We start from the raw sequence: 23959 nt of genomic DNA, 5'->3' as shown, positions 1-23959 counted from the left end.
GTGATGGTATGGTTACCTGTCAAATAGTTCATCGGAATTGATAAGTTAACGTTAGTACGAAACATATCGTTATCGCGTTGACGGTATCAGAGAAAAAATGCCATGTCTTTCAATTGACTGAATACTCCTGAAAAGGACCTAAAAGTGAATCATATTCGCAAGCATTTGACTGATCATGCTATTCAATATATGTTACCATACCCGCTAAACGAGGAGCTTTTTACCAGCATCAACAACTCACCTTGCAGATTGTATGTTTTGCGGACAGGGAAAATAATTTAGAAAATAAAACATGCTAAAAGATCAGAAATCACTAATATAAAACAAAAATCACAGAATCATTCTTGTCTTAATTCTGAGAGTTGAAAGGAGCAAACGACATGAACAGAGAGAGTGACGAGAAATTCTAAAATTATGACTGAAATTTAAGTCATGCTTTCTTGATTAGTGATTGAAGTTTGCATCCTTCTAATTCCATTAATCTCCGACGAGGTCGGATTAAAGTTATAGTGCAGCGTATGAAGCACATGAATGAATCTCGTCCGTCATTGAAAACACGTATATCATGAGAACACGCGCAAGATTGCCTTGTTTTACACCATGCACACTCAGATAAATTATCTTAAAAATGGACACTGGACTCGGTCGAAAATCATACACATTTTGTAAGGAATTAGTAGTGGTATAAATCTATCAAACGTACTTTAAAAAAGTGACTTCCAAAAGGAAAAAAAGGCTTTCGGAGGAGTTCAACGAACGCAGTCTGTAGTGCGTTTTTACCCGTAAGCAATCTCAGTTAAACATTAATATTGCAATCCATCATTTGAAGGATATGAAATATATGACACGGAAGACATCACAATACGCCGTATACTCGCACAACGGCTGACAAATTTACATCTGTGTGAATAATTGAACTAAGAAAAATCATGTGCGGTGAATAGAAAAGTAATTAAAGTACAGGAAATTGTTCCTTGAACTTCTCTGGCGCGTTGCATTTTTGAGAATTATGTATAAAAATAAATTAACATTTCATTTTTGGAATAGAATACGTCGACTAATCGTCAAATTGTGTTTATGTTATCATCGGCCATTAACTATCATGTTTTAGGAAAATAGATAAGGGGAAAAACAACGGAAGAAAGAGGATGATAAGAATATTATAAACATGATACTGATACAAGGTAGTAGTAGTAGTAGTAGTAGTAGTAGTAGTAGTAGTAGTAGTAGTAGTAGTAGTAGTAGTAGTAGTAGTAGTAGTAGTAGTAGTAGTAGTAGTAGTAGTAGTAGCAGCAGCAGCAGTAGTAGTAGTAGTAGTAGTAGTAGTAGTAGCAGTAGTAGTAGTAGTAGTAGTAGTAGTAGTAGTAGTAGCAGTAGTAGCAGCAGCAGCAGCAGTAGTAGTAGTAGTAGTAGTAGTAGTAGAAGAAGAAGAAGTAGTAGTAGTAGTAGTAGTACTAGTAGTAGTAGTAGTAGTAGTAGTGGTTGTAGTAGTAGTGGTAGTAGTAGTATATTGAGGTACTGTAGTAATAGCAAAATAGCAAAATTAGTACAAATGGGCATAAATGAAGGACAGCAACATAAAGGAAAAGAGGAGCGAAGGGACTAAACAGAAGAAATGTTGTAGATAACCAGGACACATTACATGCATTAGGGAAATACAGGCCAAAGAAAAGAGAGGCAAACAGAAACAATAAGAAAAGGATAAATATGTACAAATGTATTTTTTAAATGATACCTATGATTAACACAGTCGATTATGACTGAGAGCTGGTCAGAGCAACGCTGCTTATTTGTGGGTTTAAACTGAGGGGGAGTCCCTAGGGAAGCATCATAAAGTGTGATATGATGATATCTCAGGACATGTGCGACTTTCTTCTGACACACTTCGGAATGAATGCTTGTATCTCTGTCTCCTTTTTTGTCCCATGCACCCCCTCTCTCCCTACATCTTACGCCCCCCCCCCTTACCTTCTTTCTCTCTACCCCACCCCACCCTCTTTACACTCTAAAAAATGAAGTGCTAATTCAGCTCTTAAAGAGCGTGTATAGTGACTGCACTTGCACTTCGGAGTGCTGATTTGTCTAGTTCAAGTTTGAACGAAAAAATCAGCACTCCGAAGTGCAGTCACTATACACGCCCTTTAAGAGCTGAATTAGCACTTAATTTTTTAGAGTGTATTTTCGGTGGGAATTGGATTTGGTAATATGAATCTTAGACCTCAATCAGTGGCGATGCATCATTCTAATTCTACACGAGGAGACAAGACAGCACTGGATAATGCAATACTTTAAACACAATGCAAGGAACGCAAGGCGGTGAGAATACATGAAAGCAGTCGTGCTATCTTCAATAGGTGCAACCCTCAGGGTATACAGAACTCGCGTGGGATCCAATATCCGAAGGGTGATAACTATCTTCTGTTTTATTATCTTTACTTCATCCCTACCCTATGCCTCCGTTGATCTTACAGTGTATTTCACCTAAGCAGGGAGGTGGGAGTTGTCGCCACTTCTCTAATCTCACACTGCTTTTTATGGGAGGATATGTTAAAGCTAAATGATAGTAGTTGCAGTAAATTACTAATTTCGTGAGAAAGTTTGAAAAACCAAGGTTAAGTATGACTATATCATCGTGGATCTAGATCTGGTACAGTTACATAAACTGAACTTTATGAAATCATAGAATTTCAGCTGAAATACGATAACACTGAAGATCGCCAACACAGGTAGGCACCCGTGGGACAGTGTATTATCATTGCTGGAAGACCCGACGGAAGTGACCGAATCCGCGCTTATTTTGCTTATTTCTCAGCAATTACACAATTTCTTCCAGAATCCTTTGGCACATATTTTTTTATTCATACAAACGGACACTTGGGTGGTCATTATATTAGATTCTGTCAAAAGTCGTTTTGAGATCGTTACCAGAACTAGAATTTATCTTTAATCATGTTAATGGAGGGAGTTCTGTGCTTATAGGGAGGATAATGTGTGTGGGTATTTTTATAAATTGATCGAACCTTCTCTCTTCTTCCATGTCTAGGAGGCTGTAATGCATGATCTCATATAAAAATTGAAAAATTAAGGCGTTGTGTGAGTGATGCTTCACTTAATCTTTGAAGCTTAATATTTCAGTTTTCTTGTTTTATATTTTCACATCATTTTTTCAGTTAATTTAGTGTTCGAATTTGTCTATGTATTCAGAGTCACCTCATTTTGCAAGCTCAGAAATTTTCTAACACAGGTTTGTTATTTGCTTTAATGAATTCCATCCCATTGGAATGGAAAAAATCTGATTTACAAAATCATAAAAAGGTGTATATTCATTCATCTTATTTTACATATATATGTGTGCGCGTGTATGTATGGTATGTATATACATGTATGTGTATAGTTTCCGTGTAACATAAAATGGGAACTAAATCCTTTTTGTTTCCTCTCTCTTATCTCTTTACCCAATTGTTTCACAACATATTCAAATAAAGAGTTGGCAAAGCCGCAGTACGTGTATAATTTCTCATAAATTACACACAACCACACAGACACACACATATGTTTCATATATACAGATATGTTTGTGTGAGAGAGAGGTTGAGGGTGTGTGTATGCGTGTAGGTGTGTCTGTTGGTGTGTGTGTGTCTTTATTATCGTGATTATTGCTATTGTGTGGAATGGTGTACTACCGCATTGCGTGAAAATGTACTTCAGATAAATGTTCCTTTTTTGAGGAATTCTATCGAATTTGACGGTAGTGGATTAAGTGATTTGGAAACTATGCAGGAAGAGATGAAATATGATTGTCTATTCTGAAATTTCCCATGACAAGTGACATGAGTAAATACGAGGATTACATTCGTGACAATGAAAATGACAGATAAACGGTGGCAGTAATTGTGATCAAGCACGATTTCAAGTCATCTTTGGGGGATACGAAAATAATAACGCCAAATATTATTAAAGGAATGGTTGTTTACCGGATGATAAATGACAATTCAAACCATAAATCGAAAAATATGATAGAAGGGAGCATTGTTTTTTTTTTAGTTAAATATATTTTTTTTTCAATCTTGGCTGTTTTTGATTGATTGCCAGTCCGTGGATCATAGAATACAATAAAAGGTATTTTCCCAAAATTATGGAAATCTTATTCACTTAACTGAAATCCAAATTTCATCGTCAAAATAAAGAAAAATAAGAATATTGATATAGAATCAAGGGGAAGCAAGTAACCAAAAAACAAGATATCTGATTTCAGGATTAAGAACGAATGAAAAATATTCAACATAAGATGAAACAAATAAAAAAATGTCAAAAATAAAAAAAAATTATCAACGTTCATATGGGAAAAAATATCAATTTGGCAAACATCTTAAACCCATTGTTGATTTGTAGACAAAAATGAGGTTAAATAGCATGCACAAGAAGTGTTTTATTTTATTGATTTTCCCCATATTTTTTCAATATATTAAACATTTTTGAAAAAAGCATAAATGACATTCATATTTATAATATAGAGGGGTAAAGGGGATACTTACGTGGTTTATGTATTACCCGAGAGATTGTAAAATGTTGAAACAAGAAATAACTTACAATTAATGCAAATTAAGATAAATCGAAAAAGATAAAGAAACAGACCGCAAAATAGTACGTGGTAAAAAAACATACATATTTCACGTCCATTTCATTGTAGCATTTATATTTAGAAGCGGCTATGTCGAAACCACAATTTAAAATGAAAAGTACGTTTGGTAATATTTCAAAACTTCCTCCGGTCGTTTCCTCTGAAATTATTCGCTTTACTTATAGAAGCCAGACATATGGATTGAGAGCCTTTGTCAATCCTTTACTTTAAAAATTATATGAGAGTGCAGGCCAAGAATAGGTTTGAAAGTACGGTTCACTTGATAAACAACTGATGTTGCAATTCAGATTCAATCTGATGATGTTTGATTTAATCATATGCACTTGATATTCGTCTGGATCTTTTTTTATTTTCATTTAACGTTTTTGTGAAGATGCGTATTAAGCATTGCTAGAATAAAGATGCAATAAAAAGGGAGAGGGTGGTTGAGAGAGAGGGGGGCACAGAAAGAAGATATGAAACGCCATAGAAAACAGGCAACCTTGAACTTTGTTATGAAATTAGCAGCCAGAGATTACACACTGAACTAATCGTATTATCGTGCAGCTTATACCATCCCCCAGACATCCTCTTACTCCTCTCTCTCTCTCTCTCTCTCTTTTCATCATCTTGCTCCTGTATCCATGATCTTTAGGGCGCGTTCCCACAGCTAGCAGATCCTTATCACAATATGTCAAAATAGGAACTGATCTTCTGTGACTTTAGCGACTTCAATAAAAATATAAAGACATTCAAATGGGAAGTTCACCCTGACAAACAGTTTGTTGTAAGAAAGAACAAAATAGCAGAATGATAAATGAAAAAAATATATATTTGTGAAGGTTTGAGGCAAATCCTCAAAGATTTCAAAAAGTCATAAGAATTTTATTTTTTTCGATTTGTGACGTAATAGGTGAGCAGCCTCCCTTGTGCTGTGAATTCAATTATTGATGAAATGGCATTTTCTCATTTTGTAAAGGGATTTTATTGTACCATTACATAGCAACAAACAAAACATTTCATACCCGCTGCTGAAGGAAGTAAACTTTCAGTCATCATGAAACATTACAAAATAGATTTTTTATATTTTTATTACAAAACACATGGGGCAGCTGCTCGTAATGTAGGGCATCATAAATTAAAATCCTGAAATGCGAATAATTTTCATAATCTTTAATGGATTTCCCTCAGACCTTCACCACTATTTTCATGATTATTTGTTCTGGTATTCTTACAGCAAACATTTCGTAAGGTTAACTTCCTATTTAATTCACATGTTGAAGCATTCATACATTCCATTAATGAATACTATTCCCAATATTAAGTTCATCGCTTGTCGGATATGGCTGTTGGCGTAAATGGCGCAAATAGCAAAATTGACGTCCGTGTGTTTTAAAGTGTTGGAGGTAACAGTTTGTGTGTTGCTGTGTGATTTGTCTTCAATGTATTGCAGATTTTTATTTTCATTTATTATAGTATTATTCATTTTCATTTACACATGCTAATTACTGTCGCTTTCTTGGACAGAGTGGTATGAAATCATTTTAGAGAAACCATTTTTCAATGTTAGTCATAAAGCATTTAATTTAATTCAAGAACAATGAACAGAGCACATCAAAAATGAAACACTTAATAATGATGATGCACAAATATACAATTACACACCCTCACCCACTACACACAGACACCTACATTTCTGCACGTTCACGTTAATGGAAATTCATGCCTTGAATTATACTAGGAGTTTACTGGCCGTGGGGACACGCCTGGGAGGATGTGCAGTAGATTTTCTTTGCTTTGTTTTAACGAGATTCCCATATTCACTCAGTGATCGGGAAAACGTGATCAAGACCACTCTCAAGGACTGATTAGCGCATGCGCAAGTGATTAATCTAATGAACATTGGACAACGATGCTTCATCAAAGTATCAATTATCCGTCCCTAAAGGATAACAGGATGCTGTATGCCGACAAGAAATACATCGGCCCGGGGAACGTGAATAAACAAACCGCGAATGAAGACGTCCATTGTAAAAGTATACGTATAAGGATAGGTGAACTTATTGCAAGTATGTTAGAAATATATATTTTACATACACATTCGTAGACGTTGTTATATATTTTGAAACATCTGATGGTGATAAAGAAAATGAAATAAACTTGTATTACAATTGCAACAAACTATTGATACAGATTAAAGAATGGAAAGGGGGCAGTGCTTCGAAGAATGGTATGCACATAATTATTACTAAAATAACGGCATTTAATACTAACGAAAATACTAGTTTAGCTTTGAAAGGAACAATAAGCAGGAATGAGAAAAAACAGGGGTACAATTTTATTAAATATGAAGAATATCATGAATCCAAGAGGGTATCCCCCCCCCATTCCTTAACATTCTAAGATATAAAAATAACAAACCCGTCTTTTTTCCCCAAAATTCTAAAAATACGCCACTCCATAACTCATTTGGCGCCAATGGTTTGACACGTGTATAAGAGGGATTTGCGCTTTCACAAAGTTTGGATTTAACATTATATTCCTCCTCCAATGCCCTTTATGTCTATATTTCATTATATATACATTTGTGTGCCCCCGTCCTCCCCCCCCCCCCATTCTCTGTCTCTATTTCTTTTTTTATCAATCAATCTATATATCTATCTACACTCTAAAAAAGTTTACCCAATATTGTAAATGGGAACATGCATGTTGGTTTGGAAAAGAAGATACCCGATATATTGTAAATTTTACGCAATGTTGCGTTTTAATAGCGCAATATGGGTTAAAACATCTACCCATTAAACATGTATGTTCCCATTCTACCCGACATTGGGTAAAATTTTACTCAGTGTTTTTTAGAGTGTATTTATATATATCTAATCCTCTTTTTGTTTTGGTCAGAACCTCAATATTTGAATCATGCAATAATCTTCAATTTGATCTATACACTGCTATTAAAAAAATAAACATTATAACAATAAAATCAACAACAGCGATATAACTAGATACGAGTCTCGCTGTTATCGTTATACTGACAAGTATCCTACAATGAAAAAAAGTGAATGGTATATTGGTTTTCTCGATTACTTTATCATTTTACCGATCACAAACTTCGTACTTCTTTTTAATCAGGGAATATGATTTCATTTTCTTTTGTATCAACCATCATGCAGAAATGAAAATAGCTGTGCTGTCAAACCTCAGCGATCGGGCGTGGGAACAAACATAATAATGAGGGTGTGTGTGTGTGTGTGTGTGTGTGCTTCCTACTCTTAATTGTTCCTGAATCTATTACTATTATATTTGTACTTTTTCTCATTCGTTCTTTCTCTCTTTCTTTCTCTGAGCATTGGGCACTCTGCCGAGTGGATTTGGCGCATACAAATCACATATATTTTTATCATTATATATATATTATATATATATATAATATATATATATAATATATATATATTATATATATATATATATATATATATATAATATTATATAAACTTTGTTCTCTTTTTTCATTTTCACAACATATTCAGAGGGGAAGAGAGAGAGAGAGATGGGATATATTGGAACGTTGAAAGACAGGAAGAACTTAATAGATAAGTCTGTACGTGTGTGAGAAAGACAGAGAGAGAAAAAAAAGAAAAGAGAGATTATAGGAGAGGATGGAATTAGTAAATGACAGAAAAGGAGTCAGAGTACGTGCTTGTGTGGGTGCAGAACGATAAATAAAAGCAGGAATAGAAATCGAAAAGGGAAGATTGGCGGATAATACGGAAAAAAGGATGAACGAAATAGGATCCAAATCAAACGGAAATATTCAGTTTGCATTCGTATTAGATCAGATCGCGTTCAAATTCCCCCATTTTGTCGAGGGTAATTGGCGTTGCAAGCCTGGTGCCTCGGTAGATGCTTCTCTCATTCCACGGAGAGTGGTGTTCTTATCTAGGAGCGGCAAACTGATCTGCTTTCTAGGTCAGCATGCCCTGAAGCTCTAAAATATGATTAATTTTGCCCCACATTCGGTTTTTTTTCCATGCAACTCTACCCGATCATCAAGAAGATGTGATTCCCAAATCGTGCAAGGAATACAGTTTTTTACTCTTTATTGTTCCTCCACCAACACCGGCTTAGGCCTACATGTTAATCGCAGAAAAACATTCAAAATTTGTTGTGAAATATCAATCTCTTCACTGAATTACATTTTTCCATGGATTACTTCGTCAGAGATCGGGACTTATGATAATTTTATATCTATGCATATTATATTGGGTTATTTTAGGTTTGTTTCTTGTTCCCAAGTTTCAAACAGATGTAAATAAGAAAAAAGTGGATTATTTCTTTCAAAACAGAAAAAAAATGATTTGGATAGTTTGGACCGCATGAATAAAATGCTTTCAAACTATAAATGTGTGGTTTTCTGAGGTTTTGTGACATTTATTCGTCTGGCGAAGGCATCGTTGAAGTGTAAACCGCACTATTGTCGAAGGTAAGTGACTAGGCACCTAATTTTCCACTAAAACCATCTTTGAACAAAGAAGTTATTTGGTCATTGTTATGAATACACACGTCTTCTCTTGTAGTTTCGAGAAGAAACATGGTGGAGGTAGGTATTTTGTGAATATGAGAATAAATAAGGTTAAACTTCGGGTATTAGTCTGAATGGGTTGAAATTGAATTCAAGACCAATTGTCATGATTGTGTTTTTAGGAATATACCATTACGGTGGAATAATGGAACAGGCCTACTGTTCATCGCAGTTCGTGAATTATCATGAATAACTTGTGGTTCATTTTAATCTGTCCCCAAATCTACGAATGACTGCTGTATATAGATGCATATTGTCTTGTTTGTTTTGCTTGAGGGCACACCAATTTGATTTTAATCGATAGTGACAGTATGCGAAGTCTGTTTCAGATTATTCGTGTAACGACATATTTCGTATAACTATTTCTTTTGTCACTCAGAATTGAAATAGAAGTAATACAACCATTTTTGTTCATTGAAAATGTTTCAGAATATATTAGTTTCATTTTCGATTTCTTTTTTTTCCTTCACATTTCTACTCAGTAATGCACAAAGACCAATTAAATATCATGAACCAATAAGAAATTATACTACAAAACATTGCAATAGGAAACATTTGAATTATATTTTTAATTTGAAATACAGAAGTTGAATTGCTTCATAAAACTGAAGTAAAATTTAATATGTTTTTTTTCGTTTTAGTGAGATCGAGTGTGAAGTGGAGCTTGATAAAAAGCATGGGGATGCCCATGACGGATTATATCGTGCATATTATATGAGGAATGACTAGTTCTAAAGTGTATAATGCCGCCGGAATAACATTTTTCTACCAGTACGGATTAATGTTTTTATCATAATGGTGAAGGGTCTGTAAAAATTGACAACTGGTTTAATGCATCAGATATCACATTGGTTTGACCTTTCAGCGTTTTTTCTCGGTAAATGTTACTATTCTATATACATAGATATAAATTGCGCTCAGACCGGAGTAGTCATTTGACAGTGTGACCAATCTAACCATGTTGGGTTTATCAAACATAAGATTTATCGATCCGGTACACAAACCAGGCTGAATTATATGCAATTTGTAACATACAATAAGAAAGGGTGAGCGTTGGAATACCGTCGGGGCGGGAAGGGGCACGTGGTTAGGAGGATGGAACTACACTCTCATAACAAATTAGTCAAAATTGACTAGATAATCGGGTGAGCTGGGTGCAGCTGTTATATTCTAGTCATAACTGACTACTTTCTAGTCGTATTTTACTAGAACAGAGTTATTTCTGACGTAGACATGCACGTCATAAATGTTAGAGACATATAAGTTGCACCAAGCTGACTACTGATATAGTCAATTTGACTGATTTGTTTCAATCGCCCCCCCCCCCACTTCAATAACCATGAAATGCTATGATCAGACTATCAGCGGGTCATTACCACGGTGCAACGTATCGTTACCACAAAGCGCGCTATTCTTCCCCTTTGAAACTTGCAAATTAATAAAAGTTGGAATTTTAATAGGGGTGAGTTTAAGTTCATCATCATTGAAAAATCAATTTCGGGGTAAGAACCAGTACATGAACAACTTGAACTATTCAGGCTACGAGTACTCCAAACGGCTATGTATTTACCTGGAAATTACATCGTAAAGTAGTTTGAAATAATGTTAGAAAGTAAGTTGATATTTATCGGCATTTATCAATTATTCTTTTGTAATTTAACTAATAATTATTGCAAAACAAAATAACGAGTGTCTTGTTCGTCAACAGGCACATGTTTGACGTGTCTGTCTTCTTTCCAAGTCAACCCATGATAATCTGTCCTAAGTCGGTTGATATTTATTGTCTGTTGAAAAAATATTTTGATAGTTATAATTAGGGGTGGTTTCTGGGTATTTTGAACGGAGGTTGGAGACAAGAGAACGTCCATATTTTTTGGTGTCATTATGTTTGCTCTATTATGAGTGGCACAGGCATCGTAGAGTTATACGTTCCAGGCCATTCATTGATAATGATCGTGGTCGATATCATTCATATTTTATTTCATTTTATTTATTTCTGCATTCAAGATATATGCAACATAACATCAAGGTGATACATTTAAGTTTTACAAAGTAATAAAGCAATAGTCATAATAAAGTAATGAAAAATAAATATCAACAAGAAGCAATATTCAATCAAAAGAAAGTTTAAATGAATGCAGGAGACCGCCATCGTGAGCGGTTAAGCTTGAAAATGATGGCGGCCTCGTAAAATGGTACATAAATATACTTCTTCATTGATCAAGTGGGTGCAATGCAGGTGCAGATGCTGGTAAAGTAAATATTAACCTTGGCGTTAAACACATTTTCATCCTATGTTGAATTCTCAAAGAAAAAAAAAAGGAAAAGGTCCGATCTACCCATGTCTTTAGTAATGGCTTGCCCCCCCCCACCCCCCGCAAGCCAGAAAATCAATTGCAAGTCAAAAATGCGCGCTGTTGATTGTTTGAAAATCAACTTGCGCATGATTTTTAGAGTTGCGATTGATTGCAACTCTTTCTGCAACGGGCCCCTGATCACTAACAAGTGTGGGGTTTTGATGGTCGTGGTGTCGATCGTGAAACCATGTGCCTTGCTAAAAGATGTGGCAAGCAATCGGAGATGAGATGGGACACTTACGTCCGAGGGGCCTAAATATAAACTCTGTGTCAGGTGGCAAGGCTTGCCCAACGTGTGAGTCTGAAACACTTCATAATTATAACAGTGATGCGGCAGTGATGAAACACTGGAGCAGGCTTTGAAATCCCTTTTTACGCACTTCGGCTAGACTACAAGAATTTCAGTGAAACTTACTCAACCATAAGTATAAATAGAAAATGCATATCGTGCATTATTTGGAGTAAAACCGAAGTATATTTTAGGAACATATTCAGAGGACAATGCGTAATCATTACGCAGAGTTGTGAGTTATTTCAGGGTCCAGACCAGGTGGGTGTTTCACAAAGCTGTTCGTAAAGTTACGCAGAACTTTATGCACGACTGAAACGTGTTCTCAGGTCATAAAGCAATTACATAGGGATATCGGATAGCACTAAATAGGATCACCAGTCGTGCGTCAAGTCATTCGTATCTTACGACAGCTTTATATGAAACAACCGCCGGGGTCCAGAAATCACATTTTGTCCAAAATGCCACTCATGCTCTCGGTTGGCGCTTTCTTACCTGGATTCCAAAAATTGAATGGTGAGATGGATGTCAGGAATAACTAAGATGGCTTCATAGACCAACATCCAGTTAATGGAATAAGAGGATGCATATTACGAAGAAAAGGAGAATATCTTCAATAATGTATTTAAAACAATACATCATGCATGAACATTGAAATATACATGCGAAACACGAGGCAAGATAACCCCTCCGCACGCAATCTGCGAAACACCCACCATCCATGATGGAAGCATAATCACTTTCCCCGATGTTTTTTTTTTTTCGAATGTGCGGTCGCACTTACAGGGTAATCAAGACCTGCATCAATCTTGCGAGATGAAGTGCCCATCTTTAGAAGCGCAAAAAGCAATCTTACCAACAAGCGCGGAAGCTTGCCTTGCTACTCACCAAGACCAACGTTTCGGTTCCGTTCAATTACAACCAGTCGCCTGATTAAAAATTAATTTTCCTCGACAAGATGGATGATGGAAATGTTACTCGTATAGATAGCAACACGGGGAAATGTATTAAAAACGAAATAATTTGAATTGTTTACTGTTGTTAAAATAAGCATAACAGTCCCGATTGCTAATTCGTTGAGAACAAATGCAGGAATTAATTTAGTTTGTACTCGCAAAGTTCATACAACGTAGACCTAGGTTTCGTGCGTTGTGATTAATAATTCGTTGTTGTATCAATATTTATTCATCTGTTAAGATTTGTTTGATATTCATATAATTTCATTAGTTCTTTCTGTTTTATTTTTTTTTGTCTATTCTCATTGCTTAAAGACACCAGTTAAACTTACTCTAAGTTACACTGCTTAACACGTTTACTGCGTTATTGAACCTAACTTACCACAACGGTTGCTGATTCTAATTTTTCACGCAAAGCATGATAAATTCACATTAACCATTTCCCTTCCCTGTCTATATATGTTTTAGAACCATCTTTTTATCATTACCACTTGGCCACGCAACCAGTTAAATCATGTCCGGACAGGCTTTTAGAATCGGTATCAAGGTGTAACTTTCAATGCCCATCTAATTGAAAGGCGATTTACTCTCAATACAATTATTTAAAGATAATCCCTATTCGGTTAGCTAATCCGGCCCTTGGTAATCGCACTCATGAATGTTAGCAATGAACTCAAAGTTGAATAGAGAAATAAGACGATCGATGAGGACTTCTCTTCTTTTTCAGACGCGTGACAGCTTAAGATGTGACATCGATTTGAAGATTTATTCCACACGCGATAGAACGGTACAGATAGAGATATATAAGACAAGAATCTACAACAAAACAGAGCCGAAGAAATATATCAAGCTTAACACCAACGGCACAGATTACGACACTTTGTATGGGATAATATCTTATCCGATGATTTATGTCCAAAAAATAGGAATGAGGCATACCAGTTCAAAAGTATTGATATTGATATTGTAAATAATGAATTGATCATATTGGAGTTGATTAAGATATATTATTTTTTTGCGGTGGATTGCGCGGGTTTTATTCACTAAAAGTTGCCGACGTGGTCTTTTATGCTACCGGTTCTTACAAGTTCATCCAACTCAAAATATGACTGACACATCCGTGAGCTGGTAATTGAAATCCACGAGTAGTTCGGTAATTTTCAAATTAAAAAATCATCAATTTTGTCATGCATATTGATATACAGTACATATGCCACAATATGAAGTGTTAAATGGGAAGTTCACCTTGACGAAAACTCTAATGTAAAAATTAGCAGAAGAAATACAGAAGATATTGTTGAAGGTTTGAGGAATATCCATTTAATATTACGAAAGTTATTAGAATTTCAAGCATATGACGTCACAAATCAAATATTTTAAATAAGAATAACTTTTCCCATTCATTGATGAATTTTTCTCAAACCTTCGGCAATATATTTTATAACTGCTATTTCTAACAATAAACTTTTTGTCAGGGTAAATTTCCCCTTTAATGGACTTTCACGATTTAGTCGACTTTTGTCCCTATTTTAGTTATAAAAGATCGATAATATAAAACATTCTGGTTATCGCAAGACGTATTTATGTATTCATTTATTTATTATTTATCTATTTATTTATTCATTCATTTATTCAATTATTTTGTTTTATTTTTTAATGCTTCTCGGTAAGCCCGTTCAGTTTGTTATCTTAAAAAAATGATTTTTCAAAACAAAGCGGTAAAGATGTCCTGAATTGCTCATCTCCTTTCTTATAAAATCATCTTAAGAAACCCTTTGCAGATTGAAAGACTCAAGCTGTAAAAAAATATTTATCGAGGTTTTAACAAAACACAAGAAGGAACTCATACCTCTAGCTGTACTTTTCTCCTCTGACGGAGCCTAAAAACGTATAATTTCGGTCCCATTCCTCAGTACAAAATCTTATTTTAGAGGTGAACGAAAAAAAATCAATACCTACCCGTAATACAAAAGGCATTGTAAAGGTGTGGTATAATTGAAAAAGCAAATCCGAAGATAAGTAAGCGTGCGATAGCACATGTAGATTAACTGCTTTGTTGTTCATTAAACAGGATTAAGTCCAACTTCCATTGATTAAGCACAAAGAAGCACCGCAACAGCTCTTTGGTAGTAAGAACTATTTTAGATCAAGTATTTTCACTTTCTCAAAAGAGTAATTTAGGAAACATTCAGGCGCATGAAGTCTCAGAAAACCGGTCTCTTTCAAGTGTGAAATTATACATAATTCAATTATCAACTTGAATAATAATGCGAGTGAGAAGTGGGTGATCACACCCATAAAACCATGCATTAAATGATTTGTATATGGTTTTCTTATATGTTATCATAAAATTCATATAACATGTACAGGTATTGGGAGTATATATTTTCAAAAAAAAATAATGATAAGAGTAGAAAAAACAGTTTCATCGAATAAATTTCTTACAAAATAAATTAGTTAGCTTTGTGGGGTACAACTCACTACACACTAAGAAGGCAAAATACTGTACATGCGTCATTAGTTTGCCATTTATATTTTCTGTCCACCAGAGACAAGTGTCTCGACGGCAATTGACTCAACGAATTATTTTTTTTCTATTGAGCGTCACATAAACTTAAAATAATGCAATATTTATGAATGAATAACGGTATAGCTTGCTGCCAAATAGATACATGCGAAATGTAATTGCAAAAATAAATTTTAAAAAGGGTTCTGCTAGCGAAACGAGATTTACTTTCTCGTATTTTGCCAGTCACAGTCCACCCCTCTAACAAAGATATAGAGTGTAGATGATTATTATTATTGTAATTATTTCTAGCACATTTATTACTATTCATTATTATCATTATCATTATTATTATTATGAATATTATTATTACTATCATTTAGTTAGTTACTTATTTGCTCATTACACTGGGGTGACATATGACTGTAAGAGGCTCGCAGGAGAGGAGAGGGGGGGGGGTGGGTGCTGGTAGGCCACTGGGTAACATCTCCACATGAAGTTTTTTATTCCCTGGGATTTAGACCTGGTGCTCGCAGTAATGTCTTCGATCATTTTCCGCTGGCAGGACTAAATGCACTTAAATTTGACAAACCTCGATCAATTTAATTCCACAAATTGCATGGGACCCCATGAGCAAGGTTTCATATTGATGTATGAAGTCTGCAGCTACAGACCCTCATCGAAACTTAATCGCACAAGTGGGTGTGAATGAAGACTAGCTGAGCGATTCCAAATCGTTAATTGAGATTAAGATACTCTCGTACTGATTACACAAGATCCGAGCAGGGCATATGGGCTCTAAAGTTCAGACACCCTTCTAAAACGAGGGGGAGTACGCATAAAACTATATCACCATTTCTGTCAACCGAAAAATATTCGTCACTTGGTCAACAAACATCGCATGACCCCGGCCCCCCCAAAAAAAAAATTATAACATAGAGATAAATAAATCAATAAACAAATAAATTTGTAAATAAATAAATAAATAATTTTAAATGAATAAATAAAATGAGAGTAAAAACAAACAATAAAAGGATAAACTAGGGATAGGATAGTTACATGCCAAAAAGAGTCGTCACTTTCACGAAGCCATGTATAATGAAAAGTGTGGCTCATTGCCAATAAAATCGTATAAATGCATTATGAATACCAATTAGGCATATTTTGTGGGTCAGTATCATCTTGCTCAGCTTCTAATCCCCCATCTCTCCTCTCCCTCTCTCTCTCTCTCTGCATCCCATCTGTTCCTATCATCTGTACTTACAAAGATCAACTCTCTCTTTTCCTCTCGCTCCCGCTCTAATTTAGAAACAATGATTCAAACATTATTCTCCTTTAATTAGGAAAAAGAGAAGAAAAAAACTGACATTTTGTAGCTTATCTTTGTGGGGGTTAAGAACACCCGGCCAAATAAGAATTCATTAAACTTACCCGATTTTCCGACTTTCTTTTCGCCCAGCACAACGATGCGAGCGTCGGCCATTTTGTCTCCAGCAGACTTCAAGTTCTCGGGCACCACTCGGTCTTCGGGTGTTCGTCGGTTTTGCTGGTACCCGCACATGGAGATAATTGGCTGCGTCTCGAGGGTCCAACGTGCCAAATCTGCCGTCATCGGTCAGTGCGTAGAAGCAGCGAAAGCACGACCAAGAACCACGAGTATAATGGCAATTTCTTGACGAATCCTTTGAAATTCGGTGAAACGGACTGGTTCCAGGTAAGTCAAAAAGTGATGGTGTTCAATTCGAATCACACGAGATGCTTGAACGCGTTGCGCCTATGTGTATCAGCATGAATGAATTCCATTTGAAGTGAATGAACTTGAATGGTGCAGTAATGCTCAGTTCTCGCTCTATTATCGCATGGTTGATTGCACATTCGGAACGCCTCACGAAGCTGCCCGTCGTTGAATATGGCTTCTATTAGAAGCTCCTGATTGGCCGATGGGGTATGATGACGTCAACTTGCTCACACTCTGGTCTACCCTGATTGGCTGAAAAAATGGAACTTGAATAAGGTGAATCGGGACTTTGATGCAACTGCATAAAAGAAAAAAAAAGATAAAAGATTAGAAACTTGAGCGTGTGTATCAGACGTAGTTCATGCAACAGTTTCATTAAGTCAAGTATGACTTAAAAAGTGTGACTTAAAAAAAGCAGCCCGTTCTAAATCACTATATTTTTTCGTTCATTAAAATAACTAAAGCTTTTTAAGAATTTGTGCTTATTAAGTAGGATCCATGGTATATTAGAGCCGCCTCCGTATACAACTGATACTAAACACATTTACTAATGTGAAGGTAAATGTTTGCAAGCCGACAAATCTTGATGAAATTGAGAAGAGATCCATTATTTTCATTAATCATTACGAGAATGAAATGATCAAATTATGATTACCATAGAGCAGTTGCATTTTAAACAAAAGAAAACAAAAAGCGAAAGAGGTTTGTTATACACTAAGAATTAATTTGGATAAAAGTAAAAATTTAGGACTTCATTTCAATCAATTCATATTTTCAATTAATTGCAGGACATTGGAGTACTTAATTACTATGCTGTGGAGCATAAGTGTAATGGGTTTTTTTTTGTTAGGAAACGCCATGTGAACACTTTATCATCTCGTCACGACGTAGGTCTATGTAATTTCTTAGAGAGATAGGATATCAATCTCAGACACATTTCCTTACGTAGAAGATAACTCCAAGATAATATATTGCAAGGTATATCATTAAAATCGATCAGAGTGAAGTCGGTAAAAAATTATATACCCGGTCGGTCGATCAAATGGAGGGGCGTCGAACTGTGGAAAAAAAATGCCCGCAGCACTATCCCTTAACCAGACACGTACTATCAATATCCACCCCACGCGAGCCACATCGTCTCAAATTCAAATTCATAACACGTCGCATAACAACACGGGGAGGCCAATATTCCGTCACAATTAATATCAAACCCGTCCTTCCCCAAGAGAGGCGCGTGTCCGCAAGCAAACTCGTTTTACAGGCGCCCCTTAACTCATTCAACTCCAGGAGGCACAGCTCTGCGGAAAATCGCGGGGGTCGTTTGGTCACGCGAGAGCATGTGACTTACTGTAAATGCATGTTTCAACGAAATCAACACTAAACATTTTTAAAAAAGTCAATAAGACCTGCTTGCATATCAGAACCAACCAGAAACAGCAGGGGATCGACCCACTGCGAGTTTTCCATAAACACCTGGGTTTTTATTTTTTCGTAGATATTTCGGGGATACCGTTACAGGGTTCAGATGATGCATTCACGGTCAACTGTATGTTTATACGCCATGCCGTAGGCATCAGATGCCCGGTTTCTTGCATTGTCTTTCCAAGCATGCAGAGAAACACCGATTTTTATCCCCCCCCCCCCCTTCCCCCGATAAAATTCAGATGCCGAACTCTGCAAAGGACATCGAAATGGCTTCATGCGTGATTCCACCTCTCACTAGAATTTAAAAAAGAGGTACGTTGAACATTGGAATATGAAAGAAAAGGAAAAATACATATATTCATATTTTCTACCCATTTAGGAGATTTGAAAGCACACATGAATCTCCATCGATATGAATTAAGAGATAGGATTCCTACTTCTTCATCATGTTCTCTTTTGGGGAGATAAATTTGCTCTTGCTATGATTAAACTGCCTCCAACGTATTTCCCTTCTCCGTTTCTCCAGCTATTTTTTTATAAATCTATCAATCAAATTACCGTTATTAATACAATAATATATTAATCTTCATTTATCGTGATTCCTCATTGATATCAATTTGCAATGGTTACCCCGCCGCCCACTCCGATATGCCAACACTCACCTATCCATGGAGCCCTATCCTTACGTTGAAACCATTGACGCTTTCGATCCTCATCCCTCTGAAATATTTTCCGCGATCTGGAGCGGGCGCGGGAGCTTGATGAGGGTTTCCCCCCCCCCCCCCTTGGATTTCGAATTTTGTTTGTTGTCTATTAAAGAGGGTTGCACAATTGGTCCACAATTCTTAATAAATCGCCGCGCATGCTCCGATAGCTTTGACCGGTTCATCTAATAGAGTAGATTGAAAATGAATATCCAATCTACGAGCCATCCCTTTTTATTTCCCCTTTTCATTCAATATTTAGGAGGGGGCAGTGTTCGAGTGTCCATTGTAATTGCACTCAGTTGGTAGCGACCATTTTACTTTTTAAGTCAATTATCTGTAGACTTTTAATATTTTCCTCTTTTTATCAGGAGTACAGGGACATTTTTTTTTATTGAAGATTCACGTGCAACGAACATTCTGAATAAATTTGAATCCATACAAAGAAAGCCAGTAGACATTAGATACCCAAGTACATTGATAACGAATGAATTGATTGATTAATTAACGAATTGATGATATGAACACAACTGTACAAAACGCTGAATTGATTTTCTTGTTACAACTTATCACGCCAATTGCGAAACCTCGTGAACATCATACCTTTAAAACCTATCTTCGAGGGAGCAAACGCTTTATTTGGATTACTTGTAAACGCTCCTCTCGGTTTCTCATACGTTGAAATGGACCATTAGAAATTCAAGATGAACGCCACTCTTTGGAAGTCACGGTTCAAGGTTGGCAGTGGCAGACTTCATGACAACACGGTGACATTCAATACAGGTCAAACAACCCTCTCACAATCCTTGGTGAACCGTCAACAAATGAAGCAGTACAGGGGGAACATAGGTAGCATACATAAGCTGTACCTACTGACTTGGCGTCATAGAGCAATGCTAATAATGACGACGATGATGATAACGACGGCGACGACGACGATGATAATCATGGTAAATATTATAATGATAATACTGATGGTAATAGTTTTATTGTTTATATAATAATTATAAAGAACATAATGAATTATTAGTATGAAAATAATTATAATACTAACAATAACATAATAGGTCCATGGCAGTAGTAGTAGTAGTAGCAGCAGTAGTAAAAAAAATCAACTCCCCTCCTTTTTTCCAGTAATCTCCTACAACCGTGTGAAAATGACCGTCAAATGGCGATTCCAGCGTTTCCAGACGCCTCCCATCACAAATGCACTTTTATTCTCATCCTACCCCCCCCCCCCGAAAAAAAAATCACCGTCGTCTTGATAATCATTGAAGGTACGGAAAGATAATGCATAACTTAAAATGAACGGCCTCATTAGCTTTGCTTTGATTTATTTTGGAACCGAACCCTTACCCTACTTTCAATAAGTCTGCCAAGTTATCAACGGAGCCAGTTTGTAATACGAACATGATCGAGGAAAATGTTCGGCGTGCTCGCCAGATTTGGGCACAGGACGGCAACCCCTCGATTATCAATATAAGCAAAATGGTTGTTACACCTGTCTTGCACGTTCCAACGGACTACTACAGGAAACTGCAGGTGCACCTTCGGATTGGCGAACAAAGAGCATATTTGACACACAAAATAAAATACTTTAAAACCAAACAAGCTCCGATTTTGGATCGATAGGATATTTGTAGCTCATAAAATCAATAAAATGCAAAATGTGATGTCAATTTTGTTTGGCAAACGAGGCGACTGTGTAGCCATGTTGAGTGGGTGTCTTCGGATGCTAATACGCCATTGTACATATAGTGCCAAATTTACTTATATAATTATGTATATATGTATCATCATGATCATACATATGTTAGAACTTAAAGATGATGAGATGCAATTAACCCGTACTGTCGTAGTCATGGTACCCATAAATTTCAGTAAAAAGAAAAACAAAATCTTGCAGTTCTGAGACTGAAAGAGGTGGAGTTAGCTTTATTCCACATAAAATGCCCCCTCAGATGTAGTTATAATCAATGATACATTCAGAAAGAAGTACTTAATATTCTTTCTGAGTACAATAGTAAAGGTAACATAAATTGAGAAGTATATTGTCTTTATCAAACGTGTAGATTGCACTACATTCTCTCGATCCCTTTGACAAAATACAATTATATCCATCAATCCAGTGGTACAAGTGCATACACATGCTAATCTTCACCCAATTCGATTACTGAAATTACCAAATTACAACAACGTACCAATTTACAAGCACTGAACTCAGACATGCCCAAACGAAATTTATCTAGAGAATATCTAATTATTATTACTTACACAGAAGTCCTTTATTGGCCAGTTAATAAGTTGAGAAACAAAAATTATCGCGATATCATTCACAAACCACCGTAGGCCTATATATTAGTGAGTCTTCGTTTAGGAAAAGGCCCAGATCATTAAATGATGATGGCGTCGTGGACAACATTTATTTTGAAGAATGAAGATTAGGTCAACTTGATTTTATACCTCCTGAAAACCAACATTGGGCAACTTCGTCTTCAATGTCCGCATTCCTGCACAATTTCCACTCACAAAACGCGCATTTTTCTTGGAATACTGTCCCGTACTGATCTAATTATTGCACGATTACGTAGTGGACGGAAGTTTTGTTTTATCATTATTATTATTATTGGCTTGCTTCTACCATGGATCCTACTACCTGAGAACTATTTCAGTGTGGTTATTCTTATCGTCAAATCTGTTTGCTTATGGTGCACGCAGTGGCGCTCAAATACTTAAGCAGTCGGTCAATATGCCAGAGAAATACGGTTGAAACGAGACTATGAAGATATAGCATGCATTAATATTCTTTTGCCTCTTTTTCAAATTTTGGTTTACGCTGTATCTGAATCGGGAAATGGAATTATGGACTCTCTGGAACCACTCGATTGTTGCAAGGATCATATTGTGCATTTCTGCAATATATCTAGTAAAGTACCACGCATGGAGGAATATTATATTACTTTGATGTAGCAATCTTATCATTAACAACTGTTTGTTCAAAACTTGTATATCTGTCTTGTACTGTCTGAAAAAAGCTATTATTGTATTACTGGGATAAATCAAATGAAATGAAAAAGAAAATAGCAACATAAATTTAAAGTGTAAAGTTGCAACTTTCAATGCTATTATAATGATCGATATCGTATTACTCTTCTGTTGTCAGTTGTTTGAGATGAATTAATCTTCAACTTCTTAGTGAGCGTTCTTTAACAGATAAAAAAAACACAATTCATATAAAGTTCTTAAATGACGAATAAAATGATCAAAACGGCTGAGAGCTATATGCAGCCGTTGGTCCTATGGTTGCTTGCTTTCAAGTATTCATCTTTCTTAGCAATCAGGTAAAAAACAACAACTACCAATCGACAAAACGATATAAATAAAATAGCAACATCGTCTTTGAAAAAAATACGATTACGGCAATTAAACTTAATTAAAGCAAATAACAGTAAGATATCCAACTCACCTTAATGTGCATTAAGTTCCATTCGAACCCTTCATTCACTTCCACTACACACGCCAAGTAAGCCAAGCAGATGATGAGGAGACGGATGATACTTGGTTTTCGATTCCACCCAATGAGCCTGTGCGATCAGCTGCCGGTTGGGTATACGCCACCATTCTCAATCGAGCTTCTGATGTCTTACTCGTGTCAAGTAAACAAAGCAAGCATGCTCGCGTGGAAGAGGAATGTTTTCCTTTCGTCCGTATACCCGACCGTACGTCGAGTCATCGATATGTCGAAACGTCGTAGTCGGTACGATCTCAATTGATGACAGTCCACAGCTGCTTGGCAGAATTGTGGGCGGTGGGGGGGGGGGCGTTAGAGAGAGTAGCCACCTCCACTCCCCCTTCTAACTCTTTATTTTTTTTTCTCAATAAAATGTAATATTTTCGTCATTTGTCATGTATCTAAATTTTAACTGCTGTCTTATTCCAGTATATTTCATGCCCCTTCTTGCTTTCAAATGGATACCGTTTCAATACTCAAGAAAAACTTGATTTCATTCAAAAGCAATTGAACTTCATCTTTATCACCCATACTTCACAAGCAATGATTAAAAAAAAGGAAATAAACATAACAAATTAACGGGCAGGTAATTTTCAAACTGCTGTCTGCAAGCTTAACGTCTACATGTACCCTTGAATATGGGCCCGTTGCATAAAAGATGATACAAAATTTGCCATCCAATGGTAACTACCATGGCAACAAAGCTCAACAGCCAATCATACTCAAGGATTTAAAGGAAGTTACCAATGAGTGGCAAAGTTACTATAATAGAAACTTTTATACAACGGAACGGGTTCCAGGTCCGTAAGGATTCGAATGCCCGTGTCATGTTTAAACCACACATCCGACTCATTTGATTCATACTGGGTTGTGAGTCCCAACGATCCGGATCGGGATCCTTTGAACAAGTTTTTAACTTCTATAGTACGATAGAGGATTGATGGCACGCCCCACACATCAGCCAGACTGGTAAGTACATCGCCGTCAAATCATGAGGTGGCGCCATTCAAAACGCAATCCTTCGTCAAATTGCAAACACTGACACCAACACATAACTGGACCTAGCATCAAATTGGCTGAAGAATAGCAACCCCATACTATATTATCAAGGCTGCAAGAATATTAATCAAGGGTACACAATTTTTAGTTTGAAATTAACAGGTTAATAGTACATATGGCATTAATTTATTAAGCTTGGTGTGAAAGGATAGCAGTAAAACCCCTCCACATGTAAAATAGCTCTTAACATGCTCGTTCAAGATCATGTTAA

At 36.2% G+C, this 23959-nt stretch overlaps 1 protein-coding gene across 2 annotated transcripts in view; it reads right to left on the bottom strand.

Annotated features, from left to right (window-relative positions):
* The window catches only part of LOC121405949 (ras-related and estrogen-regulated growth inhibitor-like), a 40682-nt gene extending 17774 nt beyond the window's left edge, over nucleotides 1-22908 (bottom strand). Inside the window, exons 1-2 of one of the 2 annotated variants that reach the window (XM_041596940.1) lie at nucleotides 22645-22908; nucleotides 16743-17347 (exon numbers count right to left, since the gene is read on the bottom strand). In XM_041596940.1, the coding sequence (XP_041452874.1) occupies nucleotides 16743-16923 (181 nt within the window). In that variant the 5' untranslated portion in view covers nucleotides 16924-17347; nucleotides 22645-22908. Of the gene's footprint in view, nucleotides 1-16742; nucleotides 17348-21452; nucleotides 22521-22644 lie in introns of those variants that run through there. The other variant, XM_041596941.1, reaches the window with a different exon arrangement.
* Between the last annotated feature and the right edge of the window lie 1051 nt (nucleotides 22909-23959).

This window comes from Lytechinus variegatus, chromosome 19 (genome assembly GCF_018143015.1).
Source record: "Lytechinus variegatus isolate NC3 chromosome 19, Lvar_3.0, whole genome shotgun sequence".
Taxonomy (NCBI): domain Eukaryota; kingdom Metazoa; phylum Echinodermata; class Echinoidea; order Temnopleuroida; family Toxopneustidae; genus Lytechinus; species Lytechinus variegatus.
This window is presented reverse-complemented; position numbering and strand designations above follow the sequence as displayed.